The sequence below is a fragment of the Nilaparvata lugens genome, chromosome 8 (assembly GCF_014356525.2).
Source record: "Nilaparvata lugens isolate BPH chromosome 8, ASM1435652v1, whole genome shotgun sequence".
Classification (NCBI taxonomy): domain Eukaryota; kingdom Metazoa; phylum Arthropoda; class Insecta; order Hemiptera; family Delphacidae; genus Nilaparvata; species Nilaparvata lugens.
The window spans coordinates 46,253,565-46,273,802 of record NC_052511.1 but is presented as its reverse complement, the minus strand read 5'-3'; the positions used below and the strand labels follow the sequence as shown (position 1 = coordinate 46,273,802).

Genomic DNA, 20,238 nt, shown 5'->3' with positions numbered 1-20,238 from the left:
AAGAAGAGAAGAAGAAGAAGAAGAAGAAGAAGAAGAAGAAAAAGAAGAAGAAGAAGAAGAAGAAGAAGAAGATGATAAAAGAAGTATGGGGGAGGAGGAGGAGGAGGAGGAGGAGGAGGAGGGGAGGAGGAGGAGAAGAAGAAGAAGAAGAAGAAGAAGAAGAAGATAAAGAAGTATGAGGGGAGGAGGAGGAGGAGGAGGAGGAGGAGGAGAAGAAGAAGAAGCATAAGAATTGTGAGGAGGAGGAGGAGAAGAAGAAGAAGAAGAAGAAGAATAAGAAAAAGAAGAATTCCCCAATAAATGCTTCCCATAATGCCAACATTTTAGAGGAACCTTGAGTAGTTTTACAGGTCTCACAGTCACATGAGAGAGAATTTCCAATTAGTGTTCACAATGAAAAGCGTTTTTCGCGCACAATAAACTCCGGTGATCAGCTTTCCCAGCCTTGCAGTGAGATGGCCCACATATTCACTTAGTCGTACGAATTCTTGTTCAGTTTTGATCACATAAAACATAATAGTCCACTAGAATATTGTCACGCATCCATTAAAAAGTTTAAAAGATGTTTCAACACCTATGGAGTGTTATCTTCAGTGTTGAAACATGTTTTTACTTTCCTTGCCCTATTACCATAGGTAAGGAAAGTATTGCTTTCCGAAAAAAATTAAGGTACCCCAATTTCTAAATTTCGATACGTTTCAAGGTCCCCTGAGTCCAAAAAAGTGGTTTTTGGTATTGGTCTGTGGTGTGTGTGTGTGTGTTGTGTGTGTGTGTGTGTGTGTGTGTGTGTGTGTGTGTGTGTGTGTGTGTGTGTGTGTGTGTGTGTGTGTGTGTATGAGTATGTGCGTCTGTGTACACGATATCTCGTTCCCAACAACGGAATGACTTGAAATTGGAACTTAAGGTCCTTTCACTATAAGGATCCGACACGAACAATTTGGATTATTAATGCAATATTCAAGATGGCGGCTAAAATGGCGAAAATGTTGTCAAAAACAGGGTTTTCGTGATTTTCTCGGAAACGGCTCCAACGATTTTGATCAAATTCATACCTAAAATAGTCATCGATAAGCTCTATCAACTGCCACAAGTCCTATATCTGTAAAAATTCAGGAGCTCCGCCCCATCAATGCAGATAGATTCCCAATTTCAGGCTTCAGATACAATTGAAACAAGAAAAATCAAGTGGAGTAGATTGAGCATGGAAATCTCTACAATAATGTTCAGTAACATTTTCACCTAAAATTGAAAATAGCTTTAAATTCGAGAAAATGTGATTATTCAATTGCAAATTATTGTGATTCTATTAAATCATTCACTATGAAGAGATAGAAGACCTCATGTGTGTCTCCAGCGTTATTGCCCTGTCACCAGCTGGCTCAAATCTTTGAATAGTAGACTTGAGATGCGCGGGAACACTAGCGTCAGGTGATCAATTTTCATAACGGCAAGGAAAGTTGTGTGAGTGCGCCACACCAGATTTTTAACTTTTAAATGAATTCATGATATTTTTTGACAATATTTTAGTTATTGGGTAGTATATATAATTACGATAGTGAAGTCCACGTTATAATGGCTAAGTAATCGCTATTTAGATATAGATTTGCTATTATAATGTAGAGCAGGGCTCCCCAACCTACGACCCGCGGGCCGCATCCGGCCCGCGGATAGATTTTGTCCGGCCCGCCGAAGGTTATTGCTAGATTTTTTAAATTATATATTTATACTCATTTTTGACAACAACTGTGAGTTCAGTACTCTTCTCTTACTAGCCACTCCATTTCTTAATAAGTGTAAAATTAGCTCTAAACAAGCAGCGATCAACCATTGCGAGATATAAGCAAATAATCTGCACGGACTGTACATGTCTCTCCCAGAAAAAGATTCTAAAAACATAAAAAACCATGCTGAAGCTATGTTTTCTCTTTTTGGATCTACCTACAAGTAGTGTGAGCAGACATTTTCAAAAATGAAGTTTGTTAAATCCAAATACAGAACTTCCTTGTCAGATGAACATTTGAAAACAATTTTAATGATCGGAACCACAAAGTTTGATCCCCTAAATTGGCGGACATTTCAAGTGGAAAAGAAGTGCAATATTCCCACTAGAAATAAGTATCCTCTTTTAGCTTGGTAACCTTCTGTGAATCGTGTATTGTCAAGCTGTCTTATTACTATAATAAAGTTATTATCATTTTGTTTAACTTGCTAAATTCATGCATTCACAAGTTTTCTTATGAGCTTTTTACACTCAATAAATTGGACTTTGTATTGAATTGGTTTGTTTCTTCCTGTGTTTTAATTAAACCTACTTGAAACTCCTCATATTAATTTTAATGGGAATATAATAATTTTACACCCCCCAAATCCCCCGTCGTGTGTGTCCCCACAAGTCAAATTCCATGTACTTGTACATAGGGGGGCCCTCTATGCCCCCCAAGAACTAACAATGTGGCCCTTGGATGAAAAAGGTTGGAGACCCCTGATGTAGAGTTTCTCCATGTTTCTATGTGGGATTAGAACAATTTGATCAATCTGACAATTTGAATTAATCAACTATGTTTCAAGATAGTGAATTTGAAACATGAATTTGAAATTTGATCAAGGTTAGCTCTTATTAGATCAGAGAGATACGGTCGTTAAGTTTATCTCACTTCATCAATTCTTTATACTTCATTGATTCAAACAATAAGTACATCATTAAAATGATGGGGAGACAAATTCAATTATTGCAATGAATTTGGTAGACAGTTAAACTATCAAACAAAGAAAAAAGGATACAGTTTAACAATTATCAATAACTTGAAGATTATAAATTGTTTTATGAGTATATTGCTGGTTTATGTCATTTTGTTTCATTCTCCTATTTTATTTGCGTCCGATATCGGAAAACAAAATATTCTTTTATAGTCCAAAGCAATTTTCACTGAGGAAACATGATTATTCAAGTATTTTGTTTATTTTTTGTATTTTTAATAGGATTGGCGCAAAGTTGTAAGTTTCAAGTTTGAACTTATTTATTCGAAAACTTTATTCCTGATGTCAACCCCTTTCTCTTTCACTCCTCTTCTTCTTCTTCTCCCTAATCTTCTCTTTCGTCTTTCAATCTTCCTCTCCCTCTGCTTTCACCTTTTGAGGGTTGAAGCCTTGAGGATGATGTGAGAACCAACTTTTATAACATGGTAGTTAAAATTTGTGAAATTTTATTTCGTGAGAACTTAAAATTTTCTAGTTATTTGTTAAAATTCTCCTTATTTTCTTCCAAATCAGTTGATCATCCCAACGCTCACTTGATAAACGATGCGAGCTGTGGAGTTCTGAAACCAGGCCAGAGAATTCACCAGGGGAGAAATGCAAATCTTGGAGAATTTCCTTGGATGGTTTACATTATTACTACAAAAGAATGTAAGTTATGAAGCCATAATATTATAAAAAAGCTATAACGTCCATCGAAAATATGCAAATAAATTCAATTTGACGCAAATCAAATTTTTGGATCAAAACTTTCCAAAGTAGTCAATAATTTGCCCTTTTTTGTGTCAATTGAGTGCGATTTCGTTATTTAATTTGGTTTCTAAATATAAATTCAATTTTCATGTTTGTATATTTGTGTTCACATTAAAGATTGGACATATAAAGGAAGCCTAATCTATTTTTTGAGACTTGACATCACCAAAATTTGGAAGAAAAATTAACGCAAGGGTTGCCTCTGGGCCGATTTACTAGCTCCGGATTTAGCAGAGTTATAGATTTTAAACAGCTGGAGTCAGAAAATTGGCTCTCCGAAACGGGGCATAGTCGCAGTTTTTATGATAATCTTAATTTTCTACAATTGGAAACTTTTTTTCGTCGACAAAATGAAACATTCCTAAATAATTAAAAATAGCTGAAACTTTACACTATTTTCTCTTTATTTTATTTTGTGTTCAATTTTCTTGTTTTTCGAAATTCAATTCAATCATGGACTGCAACTACGCCCCCGTTACGGGAAGCCAATTTTCTGACTCCAGCTGTTTAAAGTCTAGAGCTCAACTAAATCCCGAGCTCGGAAACCAGCCCTAAGGCTGGGCACACACCAGTTAGTCAAGACAAGACAAGACATGATCAGACACGTTCAGTCACATTACTTCACATAGTTGCTTATGAAGTCATGTCTAATTGCAATGACTAATCAGTGTGTGTTGAGTCATAAGCCACTATGTGGTGGAGTATTGTGTCTAAACGTGTCTGATCATGTCTTGTCTTGTCTTGACTAACCGGTGTGCGCTTAGCGCTACGCAATTGTTTTATCTATTATAGTAAGGTCTACGTTATAATGGTCTACGTATGATTGATAATAGTGTTGTTGTTATCCTTGTCTAACATGCAACAAAACAGATAGCACTATCTCTCTCTAGCTTTGAAATGTTGTCAGTTGGCCAGAAATATTTTATTTCGCACTTTTGACAGTGACTGTACAGAAATAAACAAACAATCCTCAGCCGCCATGTTTTATTTTGATTTATAACAAAATGCTAAAGTAGAGGAGTCGTATAATTGATTTTAAATGTATTTTTGAATAAATGGAATTATTTTTATATTTACAGTATGAGAAACACAAATTGTACTTGAAATGCAACTTTAATAGTTGATAACTTTGAGACCATCCTAGACTTTGTCCATGCTTCAGGTTAGGCCTACACTGGTGCCGGTAGGCTATAAATGATATTGAAAGGTTATTTCAGAATTATTTCCATTGAAATTATCTTATTATAGATCGGATTTCTATTTTCAAATGAAATTGGAATAGAATACCTAGCGAATATCTTAATTGCTGTTGTTTTGAAGTTCAGATTGGTGAATCACAACTTTTCAAATTAGCCGCCATTTCAGGTTTGTAAATCTGATCTCAGTTATGAGAGCAAAGTTTAGAATCAAGTTATGAAATTATAGATATTTTATTGATTAGCCTGATTTAATCAATTTGACATGAAATTGATGATATAATCAAAGGAATTAAATTCAATATCAGATCAGATTTAATTAATGGGATGAATTGAATAACAGCTGTGTACACTCAGTGGCAAAATGGAGTCAATTTGGCAACGTTGTTCTCGTATCTTCATTCACTGCCATTATAACGTGGACGTCACTATACCAATGTTTTCACATCAGTGTCGTTACATAAATTGATAAATTTGATGGATTTTTGTGAATATTTGCAGATCCCGATTTTCAGACTCGTCATTTAACGTGCGGAGGATCAATCCTGAATAGCAAATACGTGTTGAGTGCCTCCCACTGTTTTGTAGATGAAAATGCTATAAGAATGAGGTAATTTTTTTCATTGTTGTTTAACTGTTCATTCTCGTTTAAAATAATCAATTTTATTCTATCAAGCAAGAATAGTTATTTGTATATCTAGAGTGAAAAGTACTGTTTTTTCTCCCTGAGGGAAAAGTTTGAAGCCCGAGGCGAAGCCGAGGGGAACAATTTTCCTGAGGGAGAGAAAGCATTTTTCAATCGTGATATACACAACATTTTTCCTCCACCTACATTTTTATAAAAACTGCAAATAAAATAATTTTTTAAAAACTTACTCGACCAAACAATGTGTTACAACATAATCTGAAAAGTAAACAGAAACAGCTGGCTTGTAATCACAGTTCTCTGCCGACAGCGCTATCTGTCGGCAAAAGTTGTAACAACAATGGCCGCCACATCTACAGCTATGATGAAGTTCCCGTTTCAAATTTCATTAGTTGGTGAGGAATATTCGTTGGCTGGTTTTTTGAATAACATGGGATGAAAAAATGTATACATTTTTTTAGTATAGTGATATGAAGTTTGAAATAATAGAGGTAAAAATTGGCTTAAACATGGGTATGAAAATATGTTTGACACATCATCACGTCTGAAGTACTCAACTGATTAACTTGAAATTTTGCATATAGATTTCGAATTTACCGAGGAAGGTTGTAGGTCTACTTCAAACTCTTCAAGATTCCATTCGGTCAAGTTTTCAGTTTGTCAAGTTTTAAAATAGACCCTTGCAAAGCACGGGTTACCTGCTAGTTTTTAGTGAAATTTAATTTATAATTAAAATTTGTTTGCAGTTCTATTCTATTCATAGGAGATTACAACACTAAAACGGATCCAGACTGTGTAAATGATTTTTGTGCACCTCATGTTGTGCTCCATGAACCAGAAGAAATAATCAATCATCCCTATTACTTCACGTATATGGCTGGCTCTGATATCACCCTTGTCAGAGTCAAAGGCGAAATACAATTCAATGGTAAGTGATGTAGACTAAATTAATCTATATAATAAGAGAGAGTAGGGTTGTGTTTGTTCGTGTGTTCGTTTGTTCGTTTGTTCGCATCAAAACATGTCAACTTGTGGATTGCATACCGGAAAAACGGGAATGATTTAGATCTCCAAATTCTGAACATAGATTCTAAAAATATCAATCTCGTGCACCTGGAAGCCCAAATTTCAATTTTCCTTCTAGATTTTTCAGAATTAATGTTCAAATTCATCTATGCTACCGTAGGCTACATGAAGTTTCATAGCCCAAAGTGTGTCTATTTATGAACAGGTTATAAGACTACCATTTACGAACCTCTACGTAGCGCAGCGGTAAAAGGCTTGCTTAGGGAGCGATGGTTCCTCAGTTCGAATCCCCCCCCCCGAGGTTTCCCATTTTTTTGTTCTTAATTTTTTCCTCGAAACGTATTATTATCAATTATTTTTTGAAGGAATTTGTTTTCATTACTATTGAACTTTATTTAGACTATTGAATTATTTTTAATGTAAATTTGCCACCAGTACAATGAATTGGACATAGTCTTCATGCTGTAGGCCTATAATTGAATTTCATAAGAAAAACATGAATAGATCACAATAAAATAAGAAATAATTATATTCTTCAGTTATAAAGTACTATCAGACACAAATTCCCAGTGAAACAAGTATTTTAGGTATTTTGTTTGGAATTGGAAAAAAAAAGGCTGCCTGATCAAATGAGGAGGATCCTAATCGAACTAAAATTATTGATGTATTGGAAAAATCAATATGATTCTGTGAGGTTTCAAGTATTATGTATTCTTCAGTTTTCTTTACTATAATAAAGGAAAGAACTGGCTTATACACGTAAGGAATAGGGAATTATGTTTGACGCATCATCACGTCTGAAATATACTCAACTGATTAATTTGAAATTTTGCATATAGACTCTTCATTAACCGAGGATGGTTATAGGTCTTTTCAAATTTCGATTTTTTATTACGTCAAGTTTTCATTTTGCAGTTTTAAAATAGACCCTTGCGAAGCACGGGTTACCTACTAGTTATAAATAATTTGGAATTCAAAATAAGTTATTCTTCAAAAATTGAATTCGATATTGTCACCTGGTCATATGGGACATATATATATGAATCATATTTATCTCATATTGATCAGAATTTTAAAGATTTTCAATTAAAAGTTCAATGAACAGTGTTTTTGTCTTCGAACAATCTTTGTCATCGACAGGAAGATTGTTTATTTCATTTGTTGTCAATATTAATGTAGCTTCTTTTTTTTCTAATAACAAACGTGCCGCCTGTGCGACAGATAAAAATATGTACTTGATATCACGGTATTTAGATGAAAATAATTCATATAAATAATTCTTCTTCTATATACCGTGCTTGATATGGCTTTCATGTTTGGCATTGACTGAGTTTATATTAATACCCAAAATTTAGCTCTTGTGGCAGAGCTCGTTCGTTAGGACTGACAGTTAAGTCCGGCTGTTCTGGTGAAAAGGATAGATTTTGCTCTTGTTTTATAATACAGTTTTCCTGTCGCAGTTCGGGCAGTTTAAAGAGAAATGTATTATTGAATCAGGATCTGAACCCATTTCACTAGATCAGTTATTTTGATTTTTAACTAATAATATACGTCGCGTTTCAACCAGTGAATGCCAAAGAGGAAGCCATCTTCAAAAGGTTATTCTTTTTGGGTTTTTCTTTCTTAATTTTAATAACCACAAATATTGAATCATCATCAGCAGCAAGCGAGTGTTTTCCCCATTAATTTCATATCAATAATGTTTTTATTTATAATAAAATTAATCTTGTTTTGTTTAAATGTAAAATATGTTAAAGACTCATTAAAGTTCTAGTTATTATGTTCTCTTTTGTTATCATAGTTTTTTCCCTCCTTACATAATTGGTAGAGGCATCTCTTTTTCCCACCTTAAATAATTGGTGAAGGCACATCTTACTTACAATATTCATTCCTCCCCAAAAAGACATCAATAACAACTAGTAGTTCTGTGAACAGAAGACCTCGCGCTCAGTAAGTTACATTGACCCGTTGTTATGTTTTCTCAAAAAGTAATAAACTATTTATCAATTTAAGATGTCTAGAAAAAATCCTAAATAAACCTAGAGCTTTCTGTCCTATCGTACCGTGACGTGTCGTCCCGGAATGTGAGTGTGAGCGCTGTTATCAGGTCTGGCTGCCGTCGATACGCCAATCCAATCAACCAATTAGAGAACATTCTGTGTTGTCGTGTTGACGAAAAATCGGTGTGTTGAAATTAACAAAATAAACTACCATAATGCTGATTTCCTACAAACTTCATTTCTCACTTTTCATGATTTTGGAAATCAATTTCTTTTCAACAGTATTTGTTGCAATTTTAATCATCAGGTTGAAAAAGAAAAATGTAAAAAAAATTCTCTCAATAGCTCCAAACTCCAAACTAGATTCATGTCCTCAGCTTTTGGAAAGGCAAAGTTAGTAGACAACAGGTGTCTACAGTTGTCAGACAGTTACTGTCAACTAACGTTGAAGGAAATATACATTTTCAAGATGTTTGATGTATTTGAACGGGTAGTATTATATTCCACTCGACAGCTGATTTATGATAAATATTTCTATAGTCTGATTTTTACGGTACTAGTAGTTCTGTGAACAGTAGACCCCAAGCAGAATTCTCATCCACAAGTACCTGATTGAAACTATAGACCTTATGGAAATACAGCAATAGACTGGCTTCTCCACACATCTGTGTAATCACTTATCATCTGATTTATGATGAATAATATTCTATAGTCTGATTTTTACGGTATTGGCGTATGGAGGAGGCTCCTTTTTCCTTTTATATTATCCTTGAAATGCAAAATTTCCAAAAACCTTGTATATACGTCGACGCGCAATTTAAAAAGGAACATACCTGTCAAATTTCAAGAAAATCTATTACCGCGTTTCACCGTAAATGCGCAACATATAGACATATACATTTTTAAACAAAAAGAGAAATGCTAAACCGTCGATTTGAATCTTAGACCTCACTTCGCTCGGTCAACAACTGAAAATAATGGAAAAATATTGTACTAAACAACCCCTGAGTTTATACAGTGTGGAGTTCCACGAGAAACAATCAGAGAGCCTTCTTCTATAGAAAGTCTTCTACGACTGATTCTCGTGACATTTAATCATGATTAGGATTTAACAGACTTTTGTGCAACCGGGCCTTGGACTATATTCTACTGTACTTGCAGGTAACCAATGCTTCAAGGGTCTAATTGGAAACTTGACTTACTGAAATCTAGGAGAACTTGAAATAAGCCAATACCATCCTCGCTAAATTGAGAATCTATAATGCAAAATTTCAAGTTGATCAGTTGAGTAGTTGAGACGTGATGATGCGTCATTCGTGAATTTCCTATCCCATACGTGTTTATATTATATTATAGATTTTTCCTTTATTATATTACACATTATTTTCTTACAGAATTTGTGGCTCCAATTTGTTTGGAAGATGGACTTTTATTGACACATGACTATACAGGAGAGGAAGCTCATGTGGCTGGTTGGGGAACTTATGATTTTGGTAAGAGAAACTCATTATCTCGTATATTAATCCAATATTATCATAGAGATAACATAGCATAAGAAGATATGCCATGGTATAGGGCGTTTATGTTGCAAATGTCACTGTTAACTCAAGCCGATAGTCCCAGAAGTTATTTTTTGTGAAGCTATGTGACGCTGGTAGTCTCTCATAGTGTGCCATTCTCACACTCTCACCCGGCCAAACCCGTAATAATAGACTAATATAGACTAATAAATATCCGAGCTTCGCTCTGGAGTGTAAAAGCATAGCAAATTAGTAACGAAAGATTGAATTTTTAAATTTAAATAGTTTAAATTTATTTATTCATTTTCTCAGTCGTACAATTATTTTCACAGTTATATGTGGGGGCACAACAGGCTTATGCCCAAAACTGTCCCTTTTCAAATTTATACTACAGTCCAAAACAAAATCTAGGTTAAGCTTCTATCACTCATCAAAATAACAATTTATTCACACTTCAAAGACAAACACAATCATCATCAATTACAAATAGATATACGATGAATTCGATTTGGAATGATAAACTATGTTTGCTACAATTTTTGTTAATATACTATGAACTATTTTACTCTAACAGCATCTAGTTACCATTTTGGACCTTCTGGAGTGAACATGTTTTCTAAAAATAAGAGATATCAAATCAAATCAAATCAAATCAAATTGTTTGATTCATAAAATATTACATATTCACAAAATATAAAAGTGTTATAAATTACATGAATAAATTCTCGCTGCCTGGATGATTTGTCCATGTGCAGGGAGGAGTCGCAAATTATCAGACAGAGGGCAAACACTAGCAATAATAAAATAAATTACAAACTATGAATAATAAATAAATTTAAAAGAATAATAAGAGAGTTTATTTAATAATAATTTTAAAACTAAAGATAGAAAAAAAACAATAAATAAATAAAATAAGTGTCAGCTCGACGGCGTTTAAAGGGCTGAGTTGGGAGTATATAGCTTTATGAGCGTGGGACTGTGTGTAATATTGAATGTTATTCTGTGTTCAGAACTAGAAATATTCATCTATATGGAGAATGTAGAAGCCTCCGCAGCATCTGAACCGATGCAGAGCAGCCACCCGGTCACTCTCCACTTGTAGACGGCAACGCTAACCCCTCAGTAGTTGAAATCTCGGCCGGTACATTACGGTAAAGCCAATGGGCTAAATGAAAACAGTTTTCAAGTTGAATTGAATTACTTAACGGGGAAATTGAATATTTATATGCAATCTGTTTCTAGTGGGATAATAATGTTGAATTTCATTGAAGACAAAGTTACTTTTTTTATAAAGACAAGTAAATTTTTTATAAATAATTGTTTTATATTTAATACAGGGAATTCTTGGAAAAGTAAATGTGTTGGATATCTATGCTTTTTGGCCAATAGTGTTTTAATAAGTGCTCTCTGTGAGACCGCGACAGGACGCAGGACACCCAGGAGGCACCGCCCCGCCAAGATGCCATACTCAAGCAATGTCTGCACATATGCATAGTAGACAGAACGACAGTGTCCAGGACTCAGGAACCTCCCCAGCTGTGCAAAAGCATAATTCATTTACGCAACCTCTGCCTGAGGTACTGCACATGGGCCACCCAACTCAACTTGTGGTCGAATATTATGCCAAGATATTTGTGAGTCAAGACTTGTTCTATCTCAGGACAGTTACAGTCATTGGAGAATGGGTCACCACATGAATGCATCCTGAGCACCCTGGGCCCGGGGCTATTACGAAGGAATATAGGTAGACACTTGGATTTCGAAATATTAATTGACAACACATTGTTGTCAAACCAATTTTTTAATTTAAGGAGATCAGAGGAAGCATTATTGAATGAAAATAAACGAAAATAAGTTTTTCTTGCTAAATTATTCTTCTCAAGATCAGCTGAGGAATATCCCACACATTCACTCGCTCACTCACTTTACGGTATCGACAGACGACAAAATTTCCAGCTGTTTTTCCAGTCCCTACGTAGATCTGAAAGACATTGTTTGCATACGACTCTCGTCTGACGTCAGAACAGGTTTCTTTCCGACCTAGGCCGGAAAGAGTACTCTTTCCAGCCGCTAACATGGAACTAAGAAAGGTGATCAAAAGACAGCTGATCAAAAACTTTTCATTATTTGTGGTCATTACTCAATAATTAAAACATTTATAATAATATCATCTTATCGCCATTTGAAAGAATAAAAAAGTATAAACTCAACCTCCCACATAATTGAACATCATCTTTTAGGTTATTTAGACAAATCAGAATAAAAAATAAAAATACTTGGACAATTTCCTGATATTCAGATTGCCTCAGATTTGCTAGAGCTATCACCTTCCACTTCTGCTTTCAGAAGTGCTTAGTAAACAACTCAATAATAATAATAACTATTCTCATATATATATTGTTTATTTTTGTGTATGGCGAAAAATAGCGTTCGCACCACAGGCAAAAATGTTTTTCCGGCTCTCAATCTTTACTAGACCTCAGCCTACGGTCTCGGACTTGAAAACCGATTTCGAGACGGAAAAATCTCATTTTCCTACAGTTATGTTGAAAAGTGGCCATTGCTGCACTGATTACAGAACGCAAAGAATCACTTTTCCGCTCTAGTGCGGGAAAAATTTTTCTGCACTCCAGATTTGCAACATGGCAACGCAAAATACTTAGTAGGTTATATGGAGCAACAGTGCAGCAAAATCAAAATGAAGTTGGTAACAGTGACTGCTGTGGCTGCTATAGTGAGCAGAGGTGCAACGAAGCACAACGCGCTATTATTAATTAGATATTATAACCAAGGACAACGAGGACTTTAGGATTTTAGGATTAAGGTTTTTATGAATAATAAAATTACACAGAAAAACATTTGATGCATTTCAGGCAATTTTACCCATAATTACCCACTTTTCATATTCAATGGTAACTGTAGGAAAAACTTAATGTGAAATACGTGCGCAAAGTTCCTCTGCTGCACTCAAGAAACCATTCCGCCCTCGCCTACGGCTCGGGCGTAAACGTTTCTTTTGGTGCAGCAAACTGTCACTTTGCGCACTAGTTGCACAAATAACTATTTCGGCTCTAGGTGTGAAATATACTATATTGTGGGTCATATTTTCAAGTTTACAAAATGTTTTAAGTATATTTTGAACGTTATTTCAGCGGATATCAATAGAACACAGCTACTCTACCCAGATATCCTTCAAACTCTGTCAGTTCCGATTATAGATGACAACAGCTGTCTGGATACAATGCGACGTCTAGCTTATGATTATCAGCAACATCATGTCATCGAGTCACAAGTGAGTAATAATATATCATTGAGAAAATAAAACATAATTGACCGAGCGAAGTGAGGTCTAAGATTCAAGTCGACGGTTTGGCATTTCTCTTAATGTTTATATGTTTATATCTTTTTATGTTGCGCATTTACGGCGAAACGCGGTAATAGATTTTCATGAAATTTGACAGGTATGTTCCTTTTTAAATTGCGCGTCGACGTATATACAAAGTTTTTGGAAATCTTGCATTTCAAGGATAATATAAAAGGAAAAAGGAGCCTCCTTCATACGCCAATATTAGAGTAAAAATCAAACTATAGAATTATTCATCATAAATCAGCTGACAAATGATTACACAGATGTGTGGAAAAGCCAGTCTATTGCTGTATTTCCATAAGGTCTATAATTTCAATCAGGTACTTGTGGATGAGAATACTGCGTGAGGTCTACTGTTCACAGAACTACTAGTCCTATACTATCTCTCATCTATGGTAATATAAAAAACATATTGAGGTCCACGTTAAAATGGCAGTGTTAGATTAAATAATAAATATTGGTGAAGAAGAAGAAGAAGAAGAAGAAGAAAAATAACCAATAATCATAGGGTAATATGGTTTTCAACTCACTACAAATAACCTCCATCAACTTATTTTAAGTTTTTTTTATAAATTCAAGTAGAGATACAAGAAAACACAAACAAACATAATTTGTTCTCCATTTTATTTTATACAACTTTTATCCTATGCATTATTACCGTAAAATTAGCAATAGCACCACAATTCACGAAAAACTGTATCCATACATAGATTAGTGACAGGTTTTTTTTACAGATTCCTGGCTTATACGTAGAGATACAAGAAAACATAATGTATAGTAATTTGTTCTCCGTTTTATTTTCTACAACTTTCAATCTCTGCATATTTACCCTAAAATCAACAATAACGCCACAATTCACGAAAAACTAAATTAATGCACAGTTTAGTTACAATTATCGCCGCTAGATGGGGCGAGCGCTCCCGTTTGCAGTTGCAGGTGACTACGTTTAGTTCCAATTTCTGCCGGCAGAATGTGCTGACGTTCCCTCACTCATCCATCAGGCTCCAGAGCTGTTGTAAGCTTTGGCAGCTGACATTCTGAAGTCTATGAGAATAGAATTGTGTAGTTAGTGCGGTTTTTGGCGTGTAACTCCGTAACCGTCCATTTTTCATGAATTTCACAGGAGATACATTTTGAAGGAAATAAAATTATCTATACAATGATGTGTGTTAAAATCGTGAATTACTATTTTTATAGGAGTTACAGCACTTTGAGAGAGAGATTTGATGGAAAAACGTTGAACTCTTTTTTTCTCTTTCCTCTTTTTCTTCTTGTTCTCTTCATCATTCTTCTCCTTCTTTTTCATCTTCTCCTTCTCTCTAATTTAGTGGAGAGTTAAGGTAGACCCACGCAGATTGTCATCAGACGGACGGCACACATTGGACGGATTGGATTATTAGATTTGATGCATTGTTTCAATATTGGAGTGTGCATACCTATCCGCATCCGTATAGGTATGCGCACACCAATTGAAAACAATGCATCAAATCTAATCATCTGATCCGTCCGATGCGTGCCGTCCCTCCGATGACGATCTGTGTGCGCCTACCTTTAGAGGGAAGTATATTTTAAATATTCTTTCCGAAGAATGGACATTGATATGTCCAAAGCTCCGTCAATTTATGTAGATGCATAACAATATCATCTATAGTTATTACAAATTGCTTTTTTCATATCATGTACAGTTCAATAATTACTTTCTTAGTCTATATTATGTAAATTCATGTATAATTTTGCTGTATTTCAAGCTATTATTATTATTACTGGTGTTCTGCCCTAGGGCAGGTCTAAACATGATTCCTCCTTCTCCATTCCTCTGTCCTGTGCAATTCTCTTCATCTTGGAGTACTTTCCCTCCTCCCTGATATCATCCACCAACTTCACTCTTTCTCGTCCCAGCACCCTCCCTCCTTGCACAGTCCCTTCCATTGTCTCCACAAGTAGTCCGCCATGCCTCAGCAAGTGTCCCAGCCAGTTCCGCTTTCGTCTCCTTATCACTGCCATAATATTCCTTTCCTCTCCTACTCTACGCAGTACTTCCTCATTCCTCACTCTATCCATCCAGCTGATCCTCTCCATCCTCCTCCACACCCAATCTCTTCTCTTCCTGCTTTCTGAGAGTCCAGGTTTCCGCTCCATAGAGAGCCACGCTCCACACAAAACACTTGGCCATCTTCTTCCGCAGTTCTATTTGCATTTTGCTACTCACCGATCTTCTTATATTGCTGAATGCCTCCTTTGCTCTTGCAATTCTCACTCGTACTTCTAAATCACATCGCATATCCTCTTAAATCATACACCCAAGGTACCTGAATGGTGACACCTGTTCAATGTGATGCAATCCTATGTTGATTGTTGCTTTCTTTGGAGTCTTGCTGATCACCATACTTTTTGTTTTCTTCACATTCACTCTCATTCTTCACATTTAAGCTATTACAAGTGTATAAGCCAGTATAGATTGTAATCTACATAAATATGGTACTCAATCAATCTCCTCCTCCTTCTCCTTCTCCTTCTCCTCCTCCTTCTCCTTCTCCTTCTTCTTCTACTCCTTCTCCTTCTCCTTCTTCAATATCTACTAATTTTTCTCCTCTTAATTGCATTAATAACTCTTTTTTAATCCAAGTTATGTTTGATTGAGGTATCAAATGTTCACAGAATACTATCGGTTTTCATGATACTATTTTGTTTAATTATCTGGATATATATTTTGTAATGCTGTGTATGTGCAATGGGTCTGTCGCGACCTAGCACAGCAATCAATAAAATCAATCAATCAATCTTTGTCTTCATCTTCTTCTTCTTTTTCTTTTTTCTCCTCTTCTTCTTCTCCTTCTTCTTCTTCTTCTTCTTCTTCTTCTTCATCTTCTTCCTTTCTCCTCCTCATAGATGTATTAATGAATGAATTAAATGCATTGTATCGAGTGAATTCGACGAATGAACAAATGAATGAATGATTGTTCCAGGTATGTGCCGGTGGCATACCAGAGTACTTTGCCTATATGGGTGACTCGGGTGGCCCCCTAATGGTGGTCAAACAGATGGACCCCGAGCAGCCGCCCCGCTTCTACCAGATAGGGGTTGTCTCATGGGGTGGGCTCACTGTCAATGTAACCAGCTTCGAAAGTCCCACTGTCTACACCAGGGTGCGATACTATCTGCCGTGGATTCTAGACAATATGAGACCCTGAAAACGGGAAGAAACCTTTAAAAAAAATATTCACCTAGGTGCACTGGATTCTGGACAATATGACACCCTCCAAAAAAACTGGAATAACTTGAAAAAAGTGAATTAAATGCTGAACTGGATTCTAGACAATATGAAACCCTGAAAACGGAAAGAAACCTTTAAAAAAAATATTCACCTTGGTGCACTGGATTTTAGACAGTATGACACCCTCGAAACAAACTGGAATAACTTGAAAAAATCGTATTAAATACTAAACTGGATTCTAGACAATATGAAACACTGAAAACGGAAAGAAACCTTTAAAAAAAATATTCACCCATGTGCACTAGATTTTGGACAATACGACACCCTAAAAACAAACTGGAATAACTTGAAAAAGCGTAATAAGTGCTGAACTGGATTCTAAACAATATGAAACCCTGAAAACGGAAAGAAACCTTCAAGAAAAATATTTACCTGGATGCACTGGATTCTAGACAGTATAGAACCCTGAAAACTGAAAGAAACCTTGAAAAAGAATATTCACCTGGGTGCACTGGATTCGAGGCGATATGAGACCCTGTACAGGGAAAGGAAGCTTTGAAAATAATATTAAACTTGGTGCACTGGATTCTAGACATTATGAGACGGAGATACATTGAAAGAAACCTTCAAAAAGAATATTCACTACGGTACACTGGATTTTGGACAATATGACACCCTGAAAACAAATTGGAAAAACTTGAAAAAAGCGTATTAAATGCTGATGACGAATATTTGTAATCTTTGAGGAAACAAAATGATTAGTTCCAGTTGCATAAACGCATGTTAAATTTTATCAGTGATTAATTCCGCGAGAACCAATCAGAGAAGCCGTCTTTTCAAAAAAAGCCTTCTTTGATTGATTCTCGTAATAGAATTAACCAGGATTAAAATTTAACCGGATTTTCTGCACCGGGCCTTATAGTAATAATTCAGGAAAGTATCAATAAAACAATAGATCGAGGTCCTCGTTATAATGGCAGTATTTAATTACCGTTAGTGCTAGTATCCTTGGTGCAGTCCTAGGCCTAATAAAAGTATCTTCTTCTTTTTCTACTTCTCCTTCTCCTTCTCCTTCTCCTTCTCCTTCTCCTTCTCCTCCTCCTTCTCCTTCTCCTTCTCCTTCTCCTTCTCCTCCTCATTCTCCTTCTCCTTCTCCTTCTCCTTCTCCTTCTCCTTCTCCTTCTCCTTCTCCTCCTTCTCCTCCTTCTCCTCCTTCTCCTCATTCTCCTCCTTCTCCTCCTTCTCCTCCTTCTCCTCCTTCTTCTTCAGAAAAATATCCAGTATATGATCGAAACTGAACAAGAATTCGTACGATTAAGTGAATATGTGGGCCATCTCACTGCAAGGCTGGGAAATCTGATGACCGGAGTTAATTGTGCGCGAAAAACGCTTTTCATTGTGAACACTGATTGGAAACTCTCGCTCCCGTGTGAGACCTGTAAGAAATTACTCAAGGTACTTCTAAAATGTCGTCATTATGCTCAAATGGGAAGTAATAATGTTATTTACGATGAATACCAACAGTTAATAGTGAAGACTACCTATATTGTAGCCTACTAATATTGATAGTAACTGACATAAGATACATTGACTTTTTGGCGGTCCGACGTTCGCCGGGTAAGTCGGGTTTGAATTAGGAAAGTTTCATGTGAGGGAGACGTCATTCTTATTATAGTACTAATATTATATTCTCTTATTCAGCTCCACCAAGAGTTCTTAATGTGAAGTGATAGAGCTTACATTAACCAATCAGATCGAAAACTGTTTGTGATATTAATAAAACCATATGAATAAAACCAGAGCAAATGCTCATGAGCAAGAGCATGGAGCATAAGGTTTTGCTTATGAGCAAAAGGTAGAAGCAAAAGCAATTGCTCATTTTTACTTTCCTTGCCCTATTACCATAGGTAAGGAAAGTATTGCTTTCCGGAAAAAATTAAGCTACCCCAATTTCTAAATTCCTATACGTTTCATGGTCCCCTGAGTCCAAAAAGTGGTTTATGGGTATTGGTCTGTATGTGTGTGTGTGTGTATGAGTGTATGTGCGTCTGTGTACACGATATCTCATCTCCCAATTAACGGAATGACTTGAAATTTGGAACTTAAGGTCCTTTCACTATAGGGATCCGACACGAACAACTTCGATCAAATGCAATTCAAGATGGCGGCTAAAATGGCGAAAATGTTGTCAAAAACAGGGTTTTTTGTAATTTTCTCGGAAACGGCTCCAACGATTTTGATCAAATTCATACCTAAAATAGTCATCGATAAGCTCTATCAACTGCCACAGGTCCCATATCTGTAAAAATTTCAGGAGTTTCGCCCCATCAATGCAGATAGATTCCCAATTATCGAACAATTTACAATTGAAACGAAAAAAATCAAGTGGAGTAGATTGAGCATGGAAATCTCTACAATTAATGTTCAGTAACATTTTCACCTAAAATTGAAAATAAGCTTTAAATTCGAGAAATGAATTTGATTATTCAATGGCAAATTATTGTTGATTCTATTGAATCATTCACTATGAAGAGATAGCAGACCTCATGTGTGTCTCCAGCGTTATTGCCCTGTCACCAGCTGGCTCAAATCTTTGAATAGTAGACTTGAGATGCGCGGGAACACTAGCGTCAGGTGATCAATTTTCACAACGGCAAGGAAAGTTGTGTTAGTGCGCCACACCAGATTTTTATATGAATAAGCTTTACCTTTTACTCTTACCTTATGCTCCTGAACTCTGGAGCAAATAATGCTCACGTATTTTAAAGATTTTTCATCAGCTGATTCGCTTTTGTAGCCTTACTTTGTTTTTATAGCGCACGGAAGCGCTAAATATGCAAGTAGGGGGCACCGCTTGTGTTTGCGTCGTCTGCTCTGTTTTCTACTTATGAAAATAGTTTTAGGTTAGTTGAGTTGAGAATTTTGAAATAATAGCGTGAAAAAATGTCATCTCTATAATAATCTTCAGCATATTCCTATAATATCAATAGCCTTCTTATAATCGTCTACACTCTTATCTTCTTAAATGCCTATTTCCTATTTTGTGATGGCTATCTTTATAAAAGGTAGCTATTTTTTGTATTTATTCTTTTGTAGGGATAATGGTGATATATATCATGGTTGAATCTAAAAATAGTTTTATAGTTCTCAACTATTGGTTGTGATCGTATCTGGTATAGTTTCCTCTTCCTCATACGAATTAGTTGAGCCATTTTACTATGAGCAAAAGGTGATAAGCTGCTCTAGACTAGACTAGACTAGAGCTCTAGACTAGACTCACCTTTTTTGAAGCATTTGCTTCAAAAGTTGAGCAAATGCTCTAGTTTATTCACACAATTTTGAGCAAATGCTCAAATTATTCTTTTGATGAGCATGAGGAAAAGGTTTTGCTCACGTTTATTCATAGAAAATGAAGCAAATGCTCCATATTTTAGAAGTATAAGCAAATGCTCAACTTTATTCATATGGGCCGATGTCTCTTGAGTCATGAAATTATTAGTTTTCAAATTATAAAAGCCTTTATTCAAAAGTAAGTTTTGAAGTCTTGATTGTTTTATTCAAATTGATTTGGAATTCATTGGCATGGATGAACTATCTGATTGGTTCAGAGGAAACTTTTACCATTAAACTTATGAGATTGTTTTATTCTATGATCAGGTACAGTCAATTATCTATAGCGAGGTCCACGTTATAATGGCAGTGTTTGATTAGCAATGGTATTGCTATCCTTGTCTATCATTCAACAAAGCGGATAGCGCTATC

General features: G+C 35.7%; 1 protein-coding gene across 1 annotated transcript; it reads left to right on the top strand.

Annotated features, from left to right (window-relative positions):
- The first annotated feature begins 2,749 nt into the window (after positions 1-2,749).
- LOC111049254 (serine protease 7) lies at positions 2,750-16,923 on the top strand. Its single transcript, XM_022335287.2, has 7 exons — positions 2,750-2,994; positions 3,271-3,405; positions 5,205-5,313; positions 6,096-6,277; positions 9,770-9,868; positions 13,048-13,187; positions 16,229-16,923. The coding sequence occupies exons 1-7, from the start codon at positions 2,937-2,939 to the stop codon at positions 16,451-16,453; spliced, it is 948 nt and encodes a 315-aa protein (XP_022190979.2). The 5' UTR covers positions 2,750-2,936; the 3' UTR covers positions 16,454-16,923.
- The last annotated feature ends 3,315 nt before the right edge of the window (positions 16,924-20,238 follow it).

Bases quoted from the DNA above. Each gene is read 5' to 3' on its own strand.
- LOC111049254 (XM_022335287.2), top strand. From the start codon at position 2,937: ATGATTATTCAAGTATTTTGTTTATTTTTTGTATTTTTAATAGGATTG. The intron at 2,995-3,270 runs GTAAGTTTCAAG...CTTCCAAATCAG, and splicing joins AATAGGATTGGCGCAAAGTT to TTGATCATCCCAACGCTCAC. The intron at 5,314-6,095 runs GTAATTTTTTTC...ATTTGTTTGCAG, and splicing joins GAAAATGCTATAAGAATGAG to TTCTATTCTATTCATAGGAG.